This window comes from Mandrillus leucophaeus, unplaced genomic scaffold (assembly GCF_000951045.1).
Source record: "Mandrillus leucophaeus isolate KB7577 unplaced genomic scaffold, Mleu.le_1.0 Scaffold326, whole genome shotgun sequence".
NCBI classification, from domain to species: Eukaryota; Metazoa; Chordata; class Mammalia; order Primates; family Cercopithecidae; genus Mandrillus; species Mandrillus leucophaeus.
The window spans coordinates 378,970-400,041 of record NW_012103432.1 but is presented as its reverse complement, the minus strand read 5'-3'; the positions used below and the strand labels follow the sequence as shown (position 1 = coordinate 400,041).

Genomic DNA, 21,072 nt, shown 5'->3' with positions numbered 1-21,072 from the left:
GTCAGAGGTCCCCCAAACCACCCTCAATCTGCATCATCCTCTAGAAGGACTCATAGGACCCAGAAATTAGAATATTTATGAGTATAGTTTATTACAGCAAAAGTTACAGAGTAAAATCAGCAATGGAAAAAGGCACATGTGGACAAAGTCTGGAGGAAATCAGGCACAGGTTTCCAAGAGTCCTCTCCTAGTTGAATCACAAAGGATGTGCCTAATTTCTCCAGCAATGATGTGTGGCAAGACACACGAAGTGCTGTCAACCAGGCAAGCAACCCTGGAGTCCAGTCACATAGGCATACGATGCTTACATGACTGACTTAGTTACCGAGGCTCCAGACCCCCAGAGGGAAAGCAAGTGTTCCTCGTAAATTATATGCTTAGCATAAGCTATCTAGACCAACTGGTACAGTCTGATTCAAGGCCCTAGGCTTGCAAAAACACTCTTATTACTCAGAAATTCCATGAGCTCAATACACAGGAGCTGGTGAAGGGCCAGTCATGCAAATAGGTGTTTCTTGGGAATGCACAGTTTGAACAACTCAGATCTTTTGAGTTAACCCTTTCTTACACAATATGTGATCAAAATAGCAAAAAATCATAGATGAAGGAGAAAATGTCAAAGAATAATGTTCTCATTTTTCATAGGAAGAAGGCAGTTTTACTGGGTAAATTTGCAGGGGGGAGTTCAAATGGTAACACCAGGCTGGGCATGGTGGCTCACACCTGTAATCCCAACACTTTGGGAGGCTGAGGAGGGTGGGTCACCTGAGAGGTCAGGAGTTCAAGACCAGCCTGGCCAACATGGGAAACCCCATCTCTACTAAAAATACAAAAATTAGCCGGGTGTGGTGGCATGTGCCTGTAGTTCCAGCTACTCAGGAGGCTGAGGCTCGAGAATTGCTTGAACCTGGGATGCGAAGGTTGCAGTGAGCCAAGATTGTGCCACTGCACTCCCACCTGGGTAACAGAGTGACAGAGCGAGACTGTTTCAAAAAACAAAAAACAGAAACAAATAATAATGCCAATCTTTTTGTGTGTTTAATAAGATCTTTTGTAAATTTTAGTGAGTTTTCTTGGAAGGTAGTACCTCATAAAAAAATAGTTGAAATTCGGAGTTTTTTCTTTTGCTAATTCGTGTAATATTAAAGTTTACTTTAATTAAAGTAGCACATACAGATTTTTCTCTAAAGAGTTTGTCTATTTATTCTTCTATTTGCACGTGTGTGTGTGTGTATATATATATATATGCATGCACTTAGAAAAGTATGTAGAAATATGCCTCTCTACTGTTAACGATGGTGGCATGATTTGAAAAGCTTAATTTTTTTTTCTTTATGTATGTCTACATCTCTTATATTTTAAAATGATGAACAAGTACTATTAAAAAAAAAAAATCTCTGGCTGGATGCAGTGACTCACATCTGTAATCCCAGCACTTTGGGAGGCCAAGGCAGGAGAATCACTTGAATCCGGGTGTTAGATAACAGCCTTGGCAACAAGGCAAAACCCTGTCTTTACAAAAACAAACCCGAAAGTAGCCAGGTATGGTGGTGCTCCTGTAGTCCTAGCTCCTTGGGAGGCTAAGGGGAGAGAATTATTTGAGCCCAGGAATTCAAGGTTAAGTGAGCTATGATTGTGCCACTGCACTCCAGCCTGTGTAACAGAGCAAGACCCTGTCTCAAAAAAATAAAGTTATTAATTTGATATTTGATTTTTCTTTGAAAAGGGAGGAGGATAATGAAAGACTGAGGAAATCATAACTCTGAGACAAGTTTAACATAGACTGGGAAGAGTGGCCTTTATTTTGAAGGGAATTAAAGCATCTTATACATAAAAGAAACATACATAAAAAAAGTGAATACTATGATTTTCTTTCTCCCTGGATTGCTTCTTTACCACAATAATTTTACAAAAGACTTTTTCCATTCTAAGTGTTATCATATAGCTCAATTTTCCAGTGCCAATCCCTTCCTTTATTTGGAGGAGCCTCTGAATGCCAGTGGGAAGGTAGCTTTTCCCCTTACTGGTCAGAAGATGGAAATTTAGAGAGAAGTCTAATTTGATTGATTTGAAAAGTCTAACTTGATTATGAGATTGAAAAGCAATCACACAATAAGTAAACTATCAGACAGTAAAAACAAAAATTGGTACTAAAATGTGTTTTAAAATGGCACAATGATTAAATAAAATTAATTACTTATAACCTCAAGAAATAGAAACGGGCTTACTATGACAAATACAGATATATACCATTTAGGCCTAAGAAAAATTTTATGAAGAAAGGTATGTGAAATATTTTTAATAGTCAAAAATAGAGGAACTCTGGAATGGGTGGGAAAGGAGCTTAGCAGGCCTTCTCTGTGAAACAGTCGTTTAGCTGGTGAAAATTATTAAAACATACACACATAAAAGAAGCTAAGACACACATTTAAAAAATTGTCATAAGGACACACAGCAAACGGAAAAACATTTATTCAAGACATCTATTAAATATCGATTAGAAATATGGGAGGTGAGACATTTAAACCATAACCTGCTCCCATCCCCTACCTCACCCCTGCTCCTTGTTTTGGAAGCCAAAAGGACAAGAGCTTCCTTACCTGCCAGTTACCAGTCTAGGGCTACAGTTTAACCCCAGAAGGGGCAGGCTACTGGTGCCTCTCATTTTCCCCAGATCCATATTGCAGAAGCAGTATTCTGGGTAGGCATAGCCAAGAACATTGGGCTTCACTTCTTTTATCCAGCCCCCGTTTGTAGGGTATAAGCTCTATCCCAATTGTGGCAGACCAATATTAATGGGTGTCCAATTGCCTCTTCCTCACCTTGCTCACAGGGCAGAGGTTCCATGCTGGGAAGGGCAAGCTGAAGAGGCCTGAGTCTACCATCTTTCCCAGCTGCCCACTTATACAGTGGTAGTATCACCCGGGTGGAAGTGGGCCACTATTTGTGCAACCAACTGGGCTGTAATGGCACAGAAATTCTGCCCAGGGATAGATTCAGACTGTAACAATAAGAGTTTACACTTTGCCTGGAGTCACTGACTATCTGAAACAGAAATTAGAGAAGTTCATGGCTACAGGTTTTCTTAAACAATGGAGATCTCGATGGCAAGCAGCTTATAGAGAGCAGGCAGCTCTATGATACCAGTAGCAATGAGCAAACTGGTAAAGTAGTCAGAAGTGGAGTAGACAGAATCAGGGAATGAGAAAGCCCTGAAGAGCCCTCTGGGGATCACACTTATCCCTGAGGGTCTGGAAAGTTGTACGTATTTGCAAGGCTACACCATTCAGAGGTTATTAGAGTAAGACACAGGGCAGATTTAAAAGCATTCTCAAGCCAGACACAGAAGCATCATCCAGGAGGAAGAGTCTTATTGGTTCAGAAGGCTTAGACACCATCTCTCAACCAACACTGGCTGAACAATGAGCTACTCTTACCCAGGTGCTGTTCCTAGGAAAACAAACTTAAAAACAAAGTCATTCATTCTTGGTGGTCTGGAAGACTGTGTTTATTCTGAAGGCTGAAACTTCTCAAGAGTGATGGGAGGGTAATTTCTAAGCTAACAGTCCTTGACTGAACATGAGGCAAGATCATAAACTTTCTCAAAGCAGTCTCTAAGTCACACATGTCCAACAGACAAAGGGAAAAAATCTGACCAAGGGGGCTTAAGTACAATATTTGATCAATAAGTTACTTATATTGATACAGGGCCAGTACTCACAGGAAGGCAAGCCAAAAGATAGGGGAACCTTTCTGTTGGGGGAGACCAGAGTTGTTTGCTGAGAAAATACAAGTCGCAGAATTATCTCTATCAAATCACTAAATAAATGAACACACAAACAAACAAACAATTAGAAATAAACCTAGAGGTAACAGGGCTAGTGTCTAGACTTGTTGCCATGAATTATCTAAAATGTCCAGCTTTCAACAAAAAATTATGAGAATGCAAATAAACAGGAAGTGTTACCCATACACAGAAATAAATGCAGGCAATATAAACTGCCTTTGAGCAGGCTTATATATTGGACTTAATAGACAAAGCATATGTTCAAACAACTAAAGGAAATTATGCTTAAAGAATTAAAGGAAAATGAGAACAATTATTCATCAAGTAGATAATAAAATAATAAAAATTGTAATATATATTGTATATATCTATTCATCTATCTTCCAATAGAAATTTTAGAGTTGAAAAGCACAAAAACCTAAATGAAAAATTCACTAGAGGAGCTCAATAGTAGATTAGAGTTGGCATAAGATAGAATAATTGTATTAGTCTGTTCTCACACTGGTGATAAAGACATACCCGAGACTGGGTGATTTATAAAGAAAATAGGTTTAATGAACTCACAATTCCACGTGACTGGGATGCCTCACAATCATGTTGGAAGGTGAAAGCCGTCTCTTACGTGGTGGCAGACGAGAGAAAATGAGAGCCAGGCAAAAGGGGTTTCCTCTTATAAAGGCATCAGATCTTGTGAGACTTATTCAGTACGATGAGTAGAGTAGGGGGGAAACTGCCCCCATGATTCAATTATCTCCCACCAGGTCCCTTCTACAAGATGTGGGAATTATGACAGCTACAATTCAAGATGAGATTTGAGTAGAAACACAGCTAAACCATATCATTCCACCCTGGCCCCTCTCAGATCTTATGTCCTCACATTTCAAAACCAATCATGCTTTCCCAACAGTCCCCCAAAGTCTTAACTTATTTCAGCATTAACTCGAAAGTCCACAGTCCAAAGTCTCATCTGAGCCAAGGCAAGTCTCTTCTGCCTATGAGCCTATAAAATCAAAAGCAAGTTAGTTACTTCCTAAATACAATCAGGGTACAGGCATTGGGTAAATATAGCCATTCCAAAGGGGAGAAATTGGCCATAACAAAGGGGCTACAGGCTCCATTCAAGTCCTGAATCCAGTAAGTCGGTCATTAAACCTTAAAGTTCCAAAATGATCTCCTTTGACTCTATGTCTCACATCCAGATAATGCCGATGCAAGAGGTGGGTTCCCATGGCCTTGGGCAGCTCCAGCCCTGTGGCTTTGCAGGTTACAACTCCCCTCCTGACTGCTTTCATGGGCTAGTTTTGAGTGTGTGTGGCTTTTCTAGGTGCACAGTGCAAGCTTTGGGTGGATTTACCATTCTGAGGTCTGGAGGATGTGGCCTTCTTCTCACAGCTCCACTAGGCAGTGCCCCGGTGGGGACTCTGTGTGGGGACTCACACCCCACATTTCCCTTTGGCACTGCCCTAGCAGAGGCTGTCCATGAGGGCTCTGCCCCTGGAGCCCATCTCTGCCTAGACATCCAGCCATTTCTATACATCCTCTGAAATCTAGGTGGAAAGAAAAGTTAATGAAAATAAATGAACGAAGCCTTGAAGAAATATGGGCACCATTAAGTGTACCAACCTATGTCTAGTCTAGTAGGACAACCAAAGAACAGGAGAGAGAGAAAGGGACTGAAAAAATATTAAAATAATTACAGGAGAAAACTTTTCAATTTTAATGAAAAACACTTATTTACACAGACAAGAAGCTCAGTGGATTCTGCATAAAATAAACACAAAAAGATCCACATCCAGACGCATTACAATAAAAATGTTAAAAGCCAAAGATAAAGAGGAAACCTGGAAAGCAGCAAGAGAAAAAAAATGACTCATCATTTACAAGGGCACCACAGTAAGATTAACAGAGCTGACATCTCTTCAGAAACAAAGGAGGCCAAAGGCAATGGGGATGGCATTCAAGGGGCTGAAAGAAAAGTAACTGTCTCCAGTCAAGAATTCTATATCCAGCAAAACTGTGCTACAAAAATGAAGATAAAATTCACACAGTCCTAGATAAACAAAAACAGAAAATTCATTACTAGCACACTTACCGTACAAGAACTGCTAAAAGGACTTCAGGCTGAAAGAAAGGGACAGCAGACAGTAATTTGAATTTACATTAAAAAAAAATAAAGGGCTCTGTAAAGGTAATTAGGTAGGTAGTGACAAAACACAGTATAATTATACATTTTTTCTTATCTAATTCTAAAAGCAATCACATAAACAGTATCTGTAAAATAGTATTGTAATGCCTATAAGATATAGAATTGTAATATATTTGACAATAAAACATGAATGAAGCTCTACTGGAAAAAGGAAGTGACAGAAGGTGGTAAGTAGAACACACAGGAAGAAATGAAGAGAGTCAAAGATGATAAATAATAAGCTTTATTTAAAAAATCTCTATGTATTTGAGCTCTCTTTTTCTTTTCTCTTAGCTTCTTAAAAGAGACGTAAGTTGGCTGGGCAGAGTGGCTCCTGCCTGTAATCCCAGCACTTTGGGAGGCTGAAGTGGGTGGATCTCGAACTCCTGGAGGTCAGGAGTTTGAGACCAGCCTGGCCAACATGGCGAAACCCTGTCTCTACCAAAAATACAAAAATTTACTAGGTGTGGTAGCAGGCACTTGTAATCCTAGCTACTCAGGAGGCTGAGGCAGGAGAATCTCGAACCATGAAGGCAGAGGTTGCAGTGAGCTGATATCACGCCACTGTACTACAGCCCGGAGGACAAGAGTGAAACTCTGTCTCAAAAAAAGAAAGATATAAGTTTTTATAAAGGAATTATGACAATGTATCATTTGGTTTGTAATATATATAGACACGTGAATAAGAGAACAAAAAGAGTGGAAGGGAAGAGAGCTATATCTATGAGTAAACTTTCTTTGTCTTACTGGAGTTGAATTAGTATAAAAATGAAGTAGATTCTGGTAAATTAACATGTATATTGTAAGCCCTAGAGCAACCAATAAGAAAATATCACAAAAACATAGTTAAAACTATTAAAAGAATTAAAATAGTATGCTTGGAAGTATTCACTTGAGACAAAAGGAGATAATAAAAGAGAAAAAGAGGAACAAGATAGAATAACTATTTAAGTACCATTAGGTAGGCATCCCATGATGTGGTCTCTCAATACTCAATAATCTGATTGATTTAAGATTGAATGACATTTTATTAGGCTCATTTCTTCCCTAAAATTAATATTCTATTCATGGCTCTCCTTGTGTTTAAAATTTTTTTTAAAAATTAATATGAATCCATATAACATTTTGTTTCAGTTGACTCCTATATTAAATTTACTACTTCATCATTCTCCTCTTAAAGATATTACTTACAGAACACATTCACAGAAATGCACAAAGATACACATTGAGATACACACTTTATTTTGTATCGTTAGTTGTTTAACTACATGCTCACCTGATATTTATTCTCTGATGCTACCAATATTGATATAAGGATGCATTAATTTATATGTATGTTCTGGCCCTACACATATCTAGAGGAAAAAAGCAGCCATTGATTTTGAAATGTATTTCAGTGGGATGCATCAAAGCAACCATTTCATGGCTCACTTCATATCCTAATATCTCTTAAAGAAGAGTGTGTTTGTATGTAGAAGTAGGTGCATACTAATGATTAATGGTGCTCACAATTACACAGAGAGCATGGCATATCCATATAGAGCAATATGTTTAGAAATATTTATATGTTTATACAATTTTGTATTTTTATAATATATGACTTTAATGAATGGCGTGTTTGTATATGCGTGCACATACACACACAAGAACTTCTATCATGAAGCGTCATGGACGTGCTTTGGTGCTTGGAAACATGGGTGTGCTCTAGGCATAGCACTATGACAACTTGGCAGGACTGCTAAGTATACAGCTGGGAGAATCAGACTGCCTGCATGCAACTCCCAGCTCTGCCATTTATTAGACATGTTACTTGATATCTAGAAAATGTGATAGTGCTTCATGGTGTTCTTGAAAATTAAATGACTTCTTAATGCATATAAAGTCCTAGAAAGCACCAGGCAAATAGTAAATGCTCAATTTTAGGTATCATTCTTGATCTTCTTTTGGTTCTGCCCTTCCAGGAGATAAAAGATTTGTTTTGTTTTGTTTCATATCTGGATCATATGTTAAATTTAGATTGCTTCCAACCTAAGAAGAGATCTTCATAACATGTCTTATTGTAATAATGTTTGCAACTGTCACACTTTTATCTGTAATCCCTTTACAGTTTGCAAATTGTAATGTGCAGCTATTAGCATGTTATGAGTTTTACCTGGGAGATGGCTGATTTTCAGGCATATCATAAGTGCATTTATATTACTTTTCATGGATCTTTTGTGTGGTATCTAAACAGGGTAAGGGTATGATAATAACACAGTATTTTGGGACCCTTCCTTGTGGTCTGCCTGACTCTTGGTTCTTCCTGTTTCAATTCTTTCTAGATATGAGGGTAGGGGTGTTTTTCTCTTTTGTTCACTGTTATGTCTATCACCTAGAATTGTGCCTGGCAGTCAGTAAGCACAGAAGTATATATTATTGTATCTCATAATCTAAAACCATTTACTTACTTTCCAATAGATGCCCAAGTTCTTTGGTTTTATTCTGGTCTCAAACTACCTTACATAATAACCATTTTAAAAAATACATGTCTGATGCTGTATTAACCTGTTTTCACACTGCTGTCAAGAAATACTTGAGGCCGGGCACGTGGGCTCACGCCTGTAATCCCAGCACTTTGGGAGGCCAAGCTGGGTGGATCAAGAGATCATGAGATTGAGGCCATCCTGGCTAACACGGTGAAACCCCGTCTCTACTAAAAATAAAGAAATTAGCTGGGCATGGTGGTGGGCACCTGTAGTCCCAGCTACTTGGGAGGCTGAAGCAGGAGAATGGCATGAACCTGGGAGGCAGAGCTTGTAGTGAGCCGGGATCGCGCCACTGCACTCCAGCCTGGATGACAGAGCGAGACTCCATCTCAAAAAAAGGAAAAGAATTACATGAGACTGGTAATTTATAAAGGAAAGAAGTTTAATTGACTCACAGTTCTGCAAGGCTTGGGAGGCCTCAGGAAACTTACAATTGTGATGGAAAGGGAAGCTGGCATCTTTTTCACAAGGCGGCAGGAGAGAAAAGAGCACATGAAGGGAGGAACTGTCAAACACTTACAATACCATCAGATATTGTGAGAACTCATGAGAACAAGATGGGGGAAACCACCCCCATGATCCAATCATCTCCCACTAGGCCCCTCCTTCGACACATGGGGATTATGAAAATTACAATTTGAGATGAGACTTGGGTAGGGACACAGAGCCAAACCACATCAGATGCTTCTGTTAAATTGAATAGTTTGTCATAATCTGAGCATCCTCCTTCTTTCTTTCCTTTGTGTCTGTAGAGATACTACCTGCTCTACCTGTTGAAAATGGTGCCATTGCTTCTTTCATTACAAGCCCTACCCATCCACCAAGACCAGCACAGACTCTATCCCGTTTACCTTAATCGCCTTCCTCCTTCAGCTCCCCTCCTGTGAATGTTACTTGCTTTATATTTATTTCCTGTGTCATTTAACCACTTGTATGTTCTAGTACAGTTACTTGTGAATTCTATATCTGCCTTTGGAACAGGAACCTTGTCTGTTTCACCATTGTATTCTCCATAGTGCATGTAGGTAGCAAATATTTGACAAAATCAAATATTTAATGAAGACCCACTCAATGATACTGAACCCAATGACCGGTTTGCTTCCTAGGAATATGAGTGATATTCTCTTCCTGTGTTTTCTAAAAAGATTTGCCTAGTGAATGTTTAAACAAATTCACATGTCGAACATCATAGTATTTCATAATAGTCCCTGGACTTGGTATCAGATATACTGAGTCAAATCCAGGGAGGCTGTGTGACTTTAGGATGATAACATACCTCTTTAAGAGTCTTGGTTTTCTTGCCTGAAAGTAGGAATAATAGAATCACACTATAGCATTAATTGAGGTAACATATTGTTGGGGGAGGTCTGGAGGGGATCCTAACCAAAGTGCTTAGACTGAGGAAGGTATCAAATAAAAGTGAGTTTTCAGCCAGGCGTAGTGGCTCATGCCTGTAATCCCAGCACTTTGGGAGGCCAAGGTAGGTGGATTGTTTGAGGTCAGGAGTTCAAGACCAGCCTGGCCAACATGGCGAAACCCCATCTCTACAAAATATCCAAAAATCAGCTGGGCATGGTGGCATGTGCCTGTAATCCCAGCTACTCAGTAGGCTGAGGCAGGAGAATTGCTTGAACCAGGGAGGCAGAGGCTGCAGTGAGCCAAGATTGCACTGCACTCCAGCCTAGTCAACAGAGTAAGACTCTGTCTCAAAAAAATAAAAAAATAATAATTGAGTTTTCCTCTTTCCCTATTTGAATAAAATAAAATGAGTTTTTCAAGGGTGTCATTAGCTTTCTGTTATTGTTCTAGCTCTGCTTCTATCAGATATTCTTTGAATGGGCCAAACTCTTTCAATGGCTGGACACTGGGGATGTTATGATGCCAGACTATGCTGTTACTTTTTCCTTCCTTTAAAAGCTCTCTGGTAAATATCGATTTGTCTGCTCTGGTGGTTATATACTGCTGCTCTCCTCCTATTCTTCATGGAATAGAGGGATTCTAAGTTTTGCTATATGTACTTGTGTTTTATCTATAGCATACAGAATTGCAAAGAATACTATTTGTGGGGGCATTTTCACTTTTTCAGAATATCTTCATATCCATTATTTAATTTGGTATCCTTCACAAGTCTGTGAACCTGGTAGGGCAGGTACCAGTGTCATCATAATCCCCTTACAAATGAGGAAATAGAGCCTCAGAGTTTAAGTGATCTGCGCAGGGTCACATAGATAAAAAGGGGGCAACAACAAGGGTTCATCAAACACAAGTCACTAGGCTACAAATCTGGCACCCTCTCTACTCTGCTTAGCCTGAAAGCAAAGGGGTATTTGGCAACTGTAACATCCGTCATCCTAACGATCTTCTCCATTCTTCTTTGGCAGAGGCATCCATCCTGAGTTATGATGGTAGCATGTACATGAAGATCATCATGCCCATGGTCATGCATACTGAGGCAGAGGATGTGTCCTTCCGCTTCATGTCCCAGCGAGCTTATGGGCTGCTGGTGGCTACGACCTCCAGGGACTCTGCCGACACCCTGCGTCTGGAGCTGGATGGGGGGCGTGTCAAGCTCATGGTTAACTTAGGTATCGTATGAAGTACCCTCTGCCACTCTGTTTGGGCTTGTCTTCCCTTTCTTTTCTGATTTTCATTGGTTTGATTGAATTCTTTGTTTGTTTCTTGAAAGTTAGCTGCTCACCTCTTGTTTAATAGACCAAGGATAAACCCAACAGCAACAAACACCTCCTTGTTTCTGCATGAGGTTTTGATGTCAATTTCTGGTTTCTGACAGTGGTGATTTCTTGACTAGATTATTTGTTTTCTAAGTTTCCTTTCTTGGTTTTTTGGAATCGTTTAGCTTTGTGTAAAACACGCTACTTTGGTCCATCTTTTGATCAATCATATTCCCATAAGTCCAACTCCTCCGTCACCACTCAAAACAGTCAAAGCTCAGGACAGGGACAGGGCAGGAAGTGGAGGCAAAATGTGGATGGTGGGGTTGTAGGAAATTAAACTATGTGGGTAGGGTGAGAAGTACATTGTTTCTAGCTCCACAGTTACTATGCAAATGGAGAATTCTGGTGGCCTTGATGACACTGATATCTCCTTTGACTTTCTCCTAGAGGGAGGACAAATAGATTGTTGTTCCCTTGGAAAATAATGCCCTAAGTTGAGAGTCTGTGACACGTGGAAGGAAAATGTGACTCCTGATACCTATACCAATTTTTCTTCATGAGATTCTTAACCATCACTCAGCATCCCCTTGTGCAAAGATTGTTACCTCGTACTGTCACTCACTAATAACTCTCTTCTCCTCATATAACACATATCTATTTTACCTCAGAGTTGAAAAATTGTGACTTCAAAGTTGTAGCTTTATCGGAATAGGATTTTCTCTTTCGTTGTAATTACCTATAACAAAATCTTTGGAAATTTTCCTTTTTATGGCCTCATGTTCTCTTCTGCTATTGACCTTTACTGAATTCTAATTGATATTCTATAGAGATTGGGGTCCTCTTAGTTTTTGGCAAGAAAAAAAAAACCTCTCCATTTCTGCTGTTTCTAATCAGCAGAAAGTCAATACCCAGCATTGATAAGATTAGTGAGATAGCTGGGTCCAAACTTTCTAAGCTAGTGAATTTATTTGGGTATGTAGAATATGTTTGAATATAGCGATACCTTATAAAGATTTCAGTGAAATGGTTTGTCAGAGCCATGGAGAAAAAATGATGAACAAATGTACCAGATGTGAGATCATATGTAGGCCTAGATGTCCTGGTGGGAAGGTGGGGTTTTTGAATCCATTCCAATCTTATCTACTGTCAGGTTAACTGGACATACTTGGAAAATGCCTACACTATAAACCTAAAATCTCTGGGACACAAAGGACTGTTTTGAGCAGTGACTTCTTTAGTTACGTCTTTTTTTTCTTCTAGTTTGCAGTGTTTACAATACTGTGCCCTTTTTCTTGTCCAATTTCATTTGACTTCTGTTGTCAGTGTGTCTCTTGGTTTTTCTTTTGTTTGTGTATGTGTGTGTTTGGTCATTTTAGGTTATATTTTTTTCTTTTGCTGGATCTTTTTGTGTGCGTGTGTTCCTGAGTTTCCAATCCTCCCTGCCATCAACCATGGTAAATCAAAAGATGGTATTCAACCCTTCAAAGGCCCAAAGCCTGCGGCCCGCATAGCAAACAGCCTTGAGAACAGAGTGTACTGAGCAGCCTACAGAGACTGGCATACCCCTGACCCTACTACCTTCCCCATCCCTGCAACATCCTCCCCACCTTAAATCAATGTAAGAGTGTGTTACCTAAAACCAACAGCCAGCAGCTGATTATCTCCTTCTCAGAAAAAACAACAGAAGAAATAAAAAAAAACAGAACCAAATGCCACCCCCTAACTAGCTCACTGAAAAAGATGATGAAGACAATTTTTATCTTTGGATCTATTTCAAAGTCAGAGAGAGATAAACATATGAGAATGATTCAGCCCCACGGGATCCTGAGGGAGTGCACACTGTGTCATTCAACACACATTTTTTCCCCATTAGATGTTGTTTAGTTGAGATTAGAGTGTCAACTTTGACAGCTCTCACATCTTAGAAGGAAAAACTGGGGTCAGTGGGGGTAGAAATAAAAGGGTATGAGAAATAAGGAAATAAGTGTACAGATTCTCATCCTCTCTCTCTCTCACACACACACACATACACCTTGAGTTAGTCATAGATCCCATATGCATTCCTAGAAGCATTATTTTTGTATTTTAAACTCTAGCCAAAATCTGGGAGATGTGCTTTTCCAATAGACTTTGCTTTGTTGTTGTTGTTGTTGCAATTTCAATCTAGCTCCTGCTGAGTTGAACCGTCTCAGGCAAAAGAGAAGTAGCCCCTCTGTAGAGGGCATTGTGCTTGTCCAGAAGCCACAGTTAATTTTTCTACCCCAAAGGATATGGTTCATCATAATTACTGGTTTGAATTTATTTAACTTTCTTTCCAACCTGACATGGAAAGCTGAACTTAAACTCTTATGCTTGTGTAGATGCAGCTCTTCCTATCTATGCCCTGTTGAAAGGTTTTCCTTCTGTCCCCTCCCCAAAATCTACCCCTTTGTAAATATTTTCTTTTCTTTGTCATGAATTTATATTTCCTTTTTCTCAGTTATAGAAGAAAATGTCTCCAAGTAGAGTTTGCCTTCGCATGCATTCCACCAAAACTAAAGTCAGATGATCACTCAAGTAGAGTTTGCCTTCGCATGCATTCCACCAAAACTAATTTCAGATGATCTCTGTGCTCCTTCACTCTTTTCAAGTTGTGCCTTTTTTCTAGCCCATGCACTGCACTAATAATATTTTAGTTTATTTCAAATTGATCACACATATGCACTCATGATTTAAAAGCCTAGTATATATTTCCCTGATGTAACATATCTTCCAAATGCACTCATGATTTAAAAGCCTAGTATATATTTCCCTGATATAGCATATCTTCCAAATGTCAAGGAGACTATGGTTTTCCAATGGCTTTGTCTTCTGCAGGCAGCCATATGTGGTGCTAATGGGTAGGAGAAATATCCTATAATTCAGCACAACTTTTAAAAAGTTGAGAGGTTGACTACTGATCAACCATATTTTGATCCTTCAGAATTATAAGCTATAACATTTTATTATTACAGCGTATTTAAAGATTTTAAAGACCTTGTCTTATTTTAATCTCATGATCTCATGAGATTAATGATAATCTCTTGATAATTTTGTGAGATATATCAAGCAAGTGTTTTTATGCTTACTTTTACAGATGTGTAGCACAGAGAGAAATATATGACTTTTCAAAGCTTACATAAAAAGTTGGAGGCAGAGCTGGAACCAGAACCCATGTCTCTAAACTGCTAGATCAGCCTGGGTTATTTGTTCCCTCCACAGATCAGCACTATGGGTCAATGATGTGTCAGTCTTAATGGCTTCCAATTGTTTTCACGATGGTCACGTTTGAAACACACACACAAAGAATCTCCATTTTCCTCAGTGCCCAGTTTGAATTGAGCTGCACTAGAGAAAAGACAGTTGATATGGACAAAGCCTTTAAAAGATCCTTAGCCGAGTGCCAGGAGCCCTTCTTCAATGGCAGACTCTGAGGGAGTGGCATGCAGTTTGGTTAATTGCATTTGAATTCTCCAGATGTTCCCTCTCTGGAAATGTGGACTTGCTACTACTGTTTACCATATACATTATTGAAGACACACAGCTCTTAGAAACATTTACCTCTTCCATGCTCCACCCAAAGCTCAACAATGAGATAAACTTTCTTGGCCAGGCGCCTTAATCTGTTATTACAGGCACTTATGCCTGTAATCCCAGCACTTTGGGAGGCCGAGGCAGCGGATCATGAGGTCAGGAGGCCAGCCTGGCCAACATGGTGAAACCTCATCTCTACTAAAATACAAAAATTACCCAGGCGTGGTGATGCACGCCTGTGATCCCAGCTACTCGGGAGGCTGAGGCAGGAGAATCGCTTGAACACAGGAGGTGGAGGTTGCAGTGAGCCGAGATCTCACCATTGCACTCCAGCCTGGGCAATAGAGTGAGGTTCTGTCTCAAAAATAAATAAATAAATAAATAAATAAATAAAAAAGAAAGAAAAACTTTCTATCATTTACCATAATTAAAAAAAAAAATTAAAACAGGCAGCATACAAATACGAACACACACACATCAAAAGATATGCCAAGACTTAGGTGGACTTTTTTCAAGCAAAAAGTCTGGCTGCTACCAAAAGTAGATTTAAAGGAAATTGCCCTCCCAACTCAGTTATTTGACTCATGTTTTTTATTAAAACAAAAAAAAACCACATATATAAATGTGTGTGTGTGTGTGTGTCTATATACACACGTACACACACACATACACATATATATACACACACACACACATATACACATACACATTCAGTAACAAGAACACCCCCTCAGAGCCTATCAAGAAGGCTCTGGGATAGATTTTCCTTCTCAAACCACTTATTCTTCAGGTAAAATAACAAAGTAATTCTTCACATATTGATGTGAAGTAAACAAACTGTCTGCCATCTTGAAAGTGCCAAGCCCTCACATTGGTTTAAAGACCCCATCCACTTTACATGAAATCATTTGGGTGACCCAGAAAGATGAGCCCAAGCCAGCACCTCTCAGTAGGCCAGCTTCTCATCTAATAGTAAAATCCTCAGCTACACAGAAGCCGAAGACAAAACCCACTTGTTGTTTACAGGCCTTGGGATTGTTGTTTTAGGCTCACTCTTCCTCTCTCATAAGCATGCCCGTACATCAGTTTCCTCTCTCTCTTTAATATGTCAGGAAGGGACATTTCTCCATCTTTGGGTGATGGTAGGTGCAGTCAGTAGCTGAAGCCATCACCTCTTCCTCCCTCCCTGCCCTCCCTCCTTCCAGTCCTCACCAGGGGCATGGCCTCCTCTGTCTGGTGATCGTACCGGTTGCTCCAGGGCTGTTTGCTCCCACTTTTCTGTTGCGGTTGACGACACATGACAAACCTAACCGCACGAAACCAAACCCAGATTTTTCTCAAGAGATGTTCTTCTCGGGAACAAATAAGCATTCTGCCTCCTTCCTCAGGATAACTGGGTGCTATAAATCACTCCTCTCCAGATTTCACTTAGCTTCATTCTCCCCTTTATTCTTGCTCCTTTAAAATGATTCACTTTGGGGAATTCAAATGGTGGCATCATCCTTCACAAGTCCTCTAAAAACCCAATAGTTTTTAGAGGAAGAAGAGTACTTTGTGACTATATTTTCCCCTCTACCTTTCTTCCTTTAAAAAAAAAAAACCAAAAAAAAACAAAAAAAAAAACACCAAAAAAAAAACCATCATTTTGCTTCTACCTTTTAGGGTACAACAGTAAACAAATCCTTATTGGAATTTTCACTATGGTAAACCAACCTTAGGCTGAACTGGGCAGCTTGGTAACAACTAACCTGAGACCTTTCTCCGACCTTTTCTGCCCAGTCCCCTATTACTGCCCACTGATTCTACTCAAGGACTTCTATGTTGTGTGTCCATGACTCCCAAGCAGAGATTAATACAGTGATAGATATGCTGATCTCTGGCACAGAATTCCTTGTCTGATTACTAGCTCTGGCCAGTTGGTCACTGTTTTCTTCCCTCCCTTTCCCATTTAAAAAAGTGAAACCAAAACCAAAAAATTTTCTCTCCTCAAGATGCAGAATCACAGAGTGAAATACTCAAGATGTCAAAGGTGCCGAGACCTCCTCCACACGTGCCTGTCTTGCCTTCTCCCTGAATGCTGAGGGCACTTGATTCAGTCTGAGCATTCAGGCAGGAAGACAGAGATGGGCTGCTCGAGGGGGTTGATCTGGGAGCCTTTGAATCACTGGCAATCAGATAACCCAATTCATTGTGATAACATCCTACAACTCCTTTGACCCTACACCCGACCCCACCTCTCTAAAATCTGGGATGGGTGTTTGTGCGGTTAGCTGTTTGCAAGTGGCCATTTTATGACAGGAAATGACCAGGTGGTGTTAACCCTTTCCTTACCTCTAAGGAAGATGGCAAGTCTGCCTATGCAAATTTCTATAGCATTTGGGGCCCAACCTAAGGAGAGGGTGGAGGGAGTTTGGTTTTAGAAAAAGAGAAAGGGTTAAATACTTCACTGAGAAACTTCATGGGCGGAGTTTTAAAATGATACAGTGAGTCAGACTGGTGATATATCTTTGGAATACTAATACAAAAATTGTGTTAATGCTACTTTAAAAATGAATTTTAAGAAAATAAATTATAGGGGAAAATAGAATATAACCTGCATTTGGTGGAGGAATAATTGCCTAATTTTCCAAGTTTAACAAAATTAATATTTCGAAGTCCAGGTTTGAAATCCTTTATATAAATGAATAGCTTTTCTTGAAAAAAAAAAGAAAAAAAAGAAAACATGCTTGGTGTCTACTGTGGATATATATGTATACCAGTATATATCTCTATACATATGTGTATATATATGTGTGTGTGTGTATATATATATGTATCCAACTTTACTAATATACTGTACATATACACCCACCCTTAAACTTGTACATACTGTATATATATAAAATGGCCACATTTCTTACGTGTGTCTGTCCCCGGAAGGGTGGACTGATTGTTTTTGGATGTCTGCAGCTGTTACCTTGAAGGATGCAATTTCATCTTTCATTTATTTTTCCCCATCTAGACTGTATCAGGATAAACTGTAACTCCAGTAAGTTTTCCCTCAAGTTTCATTTTGTTCTTAAAAAAAAAAAAAAACTGACTTTATTTTGTTTACTGTTTTATGAGCTGTTTTTTATTTGAATTATTTTTTCTTTTAACAATGGAGTTGGGGGGATCTAGGGCTAAGAAAATGGGGGGCTGGGTGAGGGTGAAGGGCTGAGTATGATTTGGGGTGTGGTTTCTGAAGTGAGGGCGGGTCCTCTCTTCTTTCCTTGCATTTGCTCTGTGTGAAGAAAAGAAGGCAAGGGTACATGAATAATGAAATAATGAAAAATCAAGTTGAAATGATGATTTACTGTTTTGGGGAGGTAACTCTGAGAGTGAACAAAAAGCTTTAGGGCAACCAGTATGCACTTCTCCACTACCAAACACTTTAGAAAATAAAAGCACGGTTCTTGACCCACAGGTGGCTACCAACTCTGACATTTCTTTCCTGGTATTTATCACTGTTGGGAACTTCTAGCAGGGTGGGCAGATCACTGCTATTTGTGACTAGGCAACGCTTTAACCAAAGACTTGAGACACACTCTGTCTCTGCAAAAGGAAGAATTGCAGTATTATTTTCACCTTATGCCATTCAGATAGCCTAGTTCTTAAACAAGGGTCCTAACAAGGCACAGGATGAAAACTACTCATGTATTTCTTCCTCTTCCTTAGAAGTAAACATTAACTTGAGTCAACATAGAAGGGGAATATGAAGATAAATAGGAAGAATAGGCACAAGAGAAAGAATAGGCCTAGATGATGAAAGGGAAAAAAAGAAGAAATATGCTTTGAGTACTATAGCATATTATATTAAGCTTATTAATACTACTTTAACAAGCAATCCCAACATTATAATTGCTCAACAAAAGAAAGGTTTATTTCTTGTTCAGTCCAAGTCCAGTGCTAACTGGGCCGTTTTCCCAGACAACTCTCTTCAAAGAGGTAATTCAAAGATCTAGGATCCTTCCATGAGATGGGTCCACCACCTTGGAGTTCTTTACTTCTGGCTGTATCCGTAGGGAAGAGAGACAGAGAGAGACCTTGGCTGATTGTGCAGTAGGTTTTATTGCCTTGCCTGGAAGTAACAAACATCACTTCTATCTATATTTTGTTTGCTAGACATGACTCCATCCTACATGCAAAGGAAGCTGGGAAATGTAGTTGGCTAGTGCACCCAGGGGAAGAAACACTGGATTAGTTGAATATCTAGTACATGTCATTCTCCATAGTATCTCATCATTTTTTAAATTCTTTCCTCAATAGGGTCTTTCTGTAGGAACAAAAAGGAGAAACCCAACTTTTATATTTGGTTTTCTTGTTGATTCTATCCTAGTAAGTCTTTTATAGGTGCTAAACTTCTTTCTTGGTGGAAGATATAGGCGTGACAAACTAATACAGCCCAATTCTACTTTTTGGGGGGCAAGTGTTCCATCTAAGTTAACAGAAAAAGAAGAAATTTAAAATATCGACAGAAGCAACTGCTTACTAAACAGAGTGCTTTTCCTTGTCTTGGCATCTCTTACAGTTATTTTAAGCAATGCCCTATTTTCTGTGTTTAAATATTTCTAATTAGCCAGAAATTTGCCTGATATTTAGATCATTAAGAGCCTAATTGAAACATCCTTTCTCTCCAAAGCCTGGAGTTTTCAGTTCCTGTTTTTTTGGTTTGTTTGTTTTTTTAAAGCAATTTTATTGAGATATAATTTTCATACCACTACATTTACCCATCATAAACCTACAGTTCAAAGACTATCATTAAACTTATAAAGTTGTCCAAACATCACCACGATCACATTTTAGAACATTTCCATCATCCCCAAGATTTCCTTTCTGCTCATTTGTAGCTAATCCCTGCTCCTACCCATGGTCCTAGGTAACTATTGGTGTGCTCTGTTCCAATAAATGTGCCTTTTTTGGACATTTCATGTCAGTGGAATCAGATAAATTGTTATATAGTCATTTGTGTCTTCTTTAAAAATTTTTAATAGCATTTCTATGGAAATATTTTCTCTTTTCCTTTTACATTGGTTTTCAGAAGCAAATAAGGTGGAAACTCAGCATGAAGGTGGAAAGCCTTGTATCCAAAGCTACATCTAGCATCTTCTAGCTTCAGAGACTTATTTGGAGAACAGGGAACTGAGGCAGTTATTTAATCAGGATGTCAGGATTTGCTTTTGATGCTCTATCCACACTTTCTCAGGAAGTCAATCCCATATATTTCGCATGATCAGCCATGGAAAGTCATCATAAGACAACTTTCAGGATTATCTCTGTTGGGAAGACAGTGACAGATGACAGCAGGTTTTCTTAATCTGATAAAATATTTTCTATTTACATCCACCAAAAACAGCATTGAGAAGAAAATATGTCAGCAACGTTATATTCCCAGCTTTGGTCACAAAGTATAGAAAGAATATACCTTTCAATTGGAAAGATTTCAATTCAATACTGACATAAACAATCAAGATTAGATTTTGGAAATTATTTTCGAGATTTTCACAATAAACCTTTAATGTACTAAGAACATTAATTTTGTTGGAAATTTAATATCAGAGAAATAATACAGTGCTCACTGGTTGAACAGTGTTTGACTAGAAAAAACAAATGCACGTGGGTCTTTTAAACTAATCTAACACCTTTAGAGCTAAACAATGTAACCATGTATCTAGGGTTAGGTAGAGTCACAAAGCAAATATAGTACATTTTTTTCTGAAGCTAATTTTAATTGTTAATATGGAATAAAAGTTTAAATTGAAACCAAACTGATATATTATGCAGAAGAATACAAATAAGCATAAATCTTTAAGAAAAAAAACATAAGAATTCAAAGACATTTCATTTTTTTGTGTGTGTGTGAATCTTCTCCACTTCCATCCCTGGTGTTATTGGCATTTGAGTGGAAAAGTTTGAGAAGACTATGCAATTAAATTTGGAGAGAAAGCGTATATGTGATTCAAATTTCTAAGCCCTTCATCTGATAGACTCCATGCCAGATTTCATAGCTTGACCTGTTACAGGATCTCAAGTTGTCTCTGTGATAGGTGTGCAGGTCCTTACTCTTATCTGATTTTCAACCATGAGAGTATTTGCACCCTGGGTTTGAGAGGGAGGAGGCTTTCCCTCAGCCTTACCTCTTGCTGTTATTTCAGTAGAAGTCATAGGGTACCTTGCTTAATTTTCAAAACAGAACTTCTTTTTTTTTTCCCCCTTGAAGGGAAATACTGAATTAAATTTGAATCAAGGTGGATTATAAGTTTGTGAACTTTTTCAGTCATTCTTTTTTAGAATGCCTGTCCTCTGAAAAGTCACTTGGGTAAAATACTG

General features: G+C 39.0%; 1 protein-coding gene across 1 annotated transcript in view; it reads left to right on the top strand.

Moving 5' to 3' along the window:
- Positions 1 to 21,072, top strand: part of LOC105545380 (neurexin-3) — a 782,882-nt gene that overhangs the window by 579,287 nt on the left and 182,523 nt on the right. The window contains exons 11-12 of the mRNA XM_011988305.1: positions 10,879 to 11,082; positions 17,726 to 17,752. Of these exons, the coding sequence (XP_011843695.1) occupies positions 10,879 to 11,082; positions 17,726 to 17,752 (231 nt within the window). The remainder of the gene's footprint in view (positions 1 to 10,878; positions 11,083 to 17,725; positions 17,753 to 21,072) is intronic.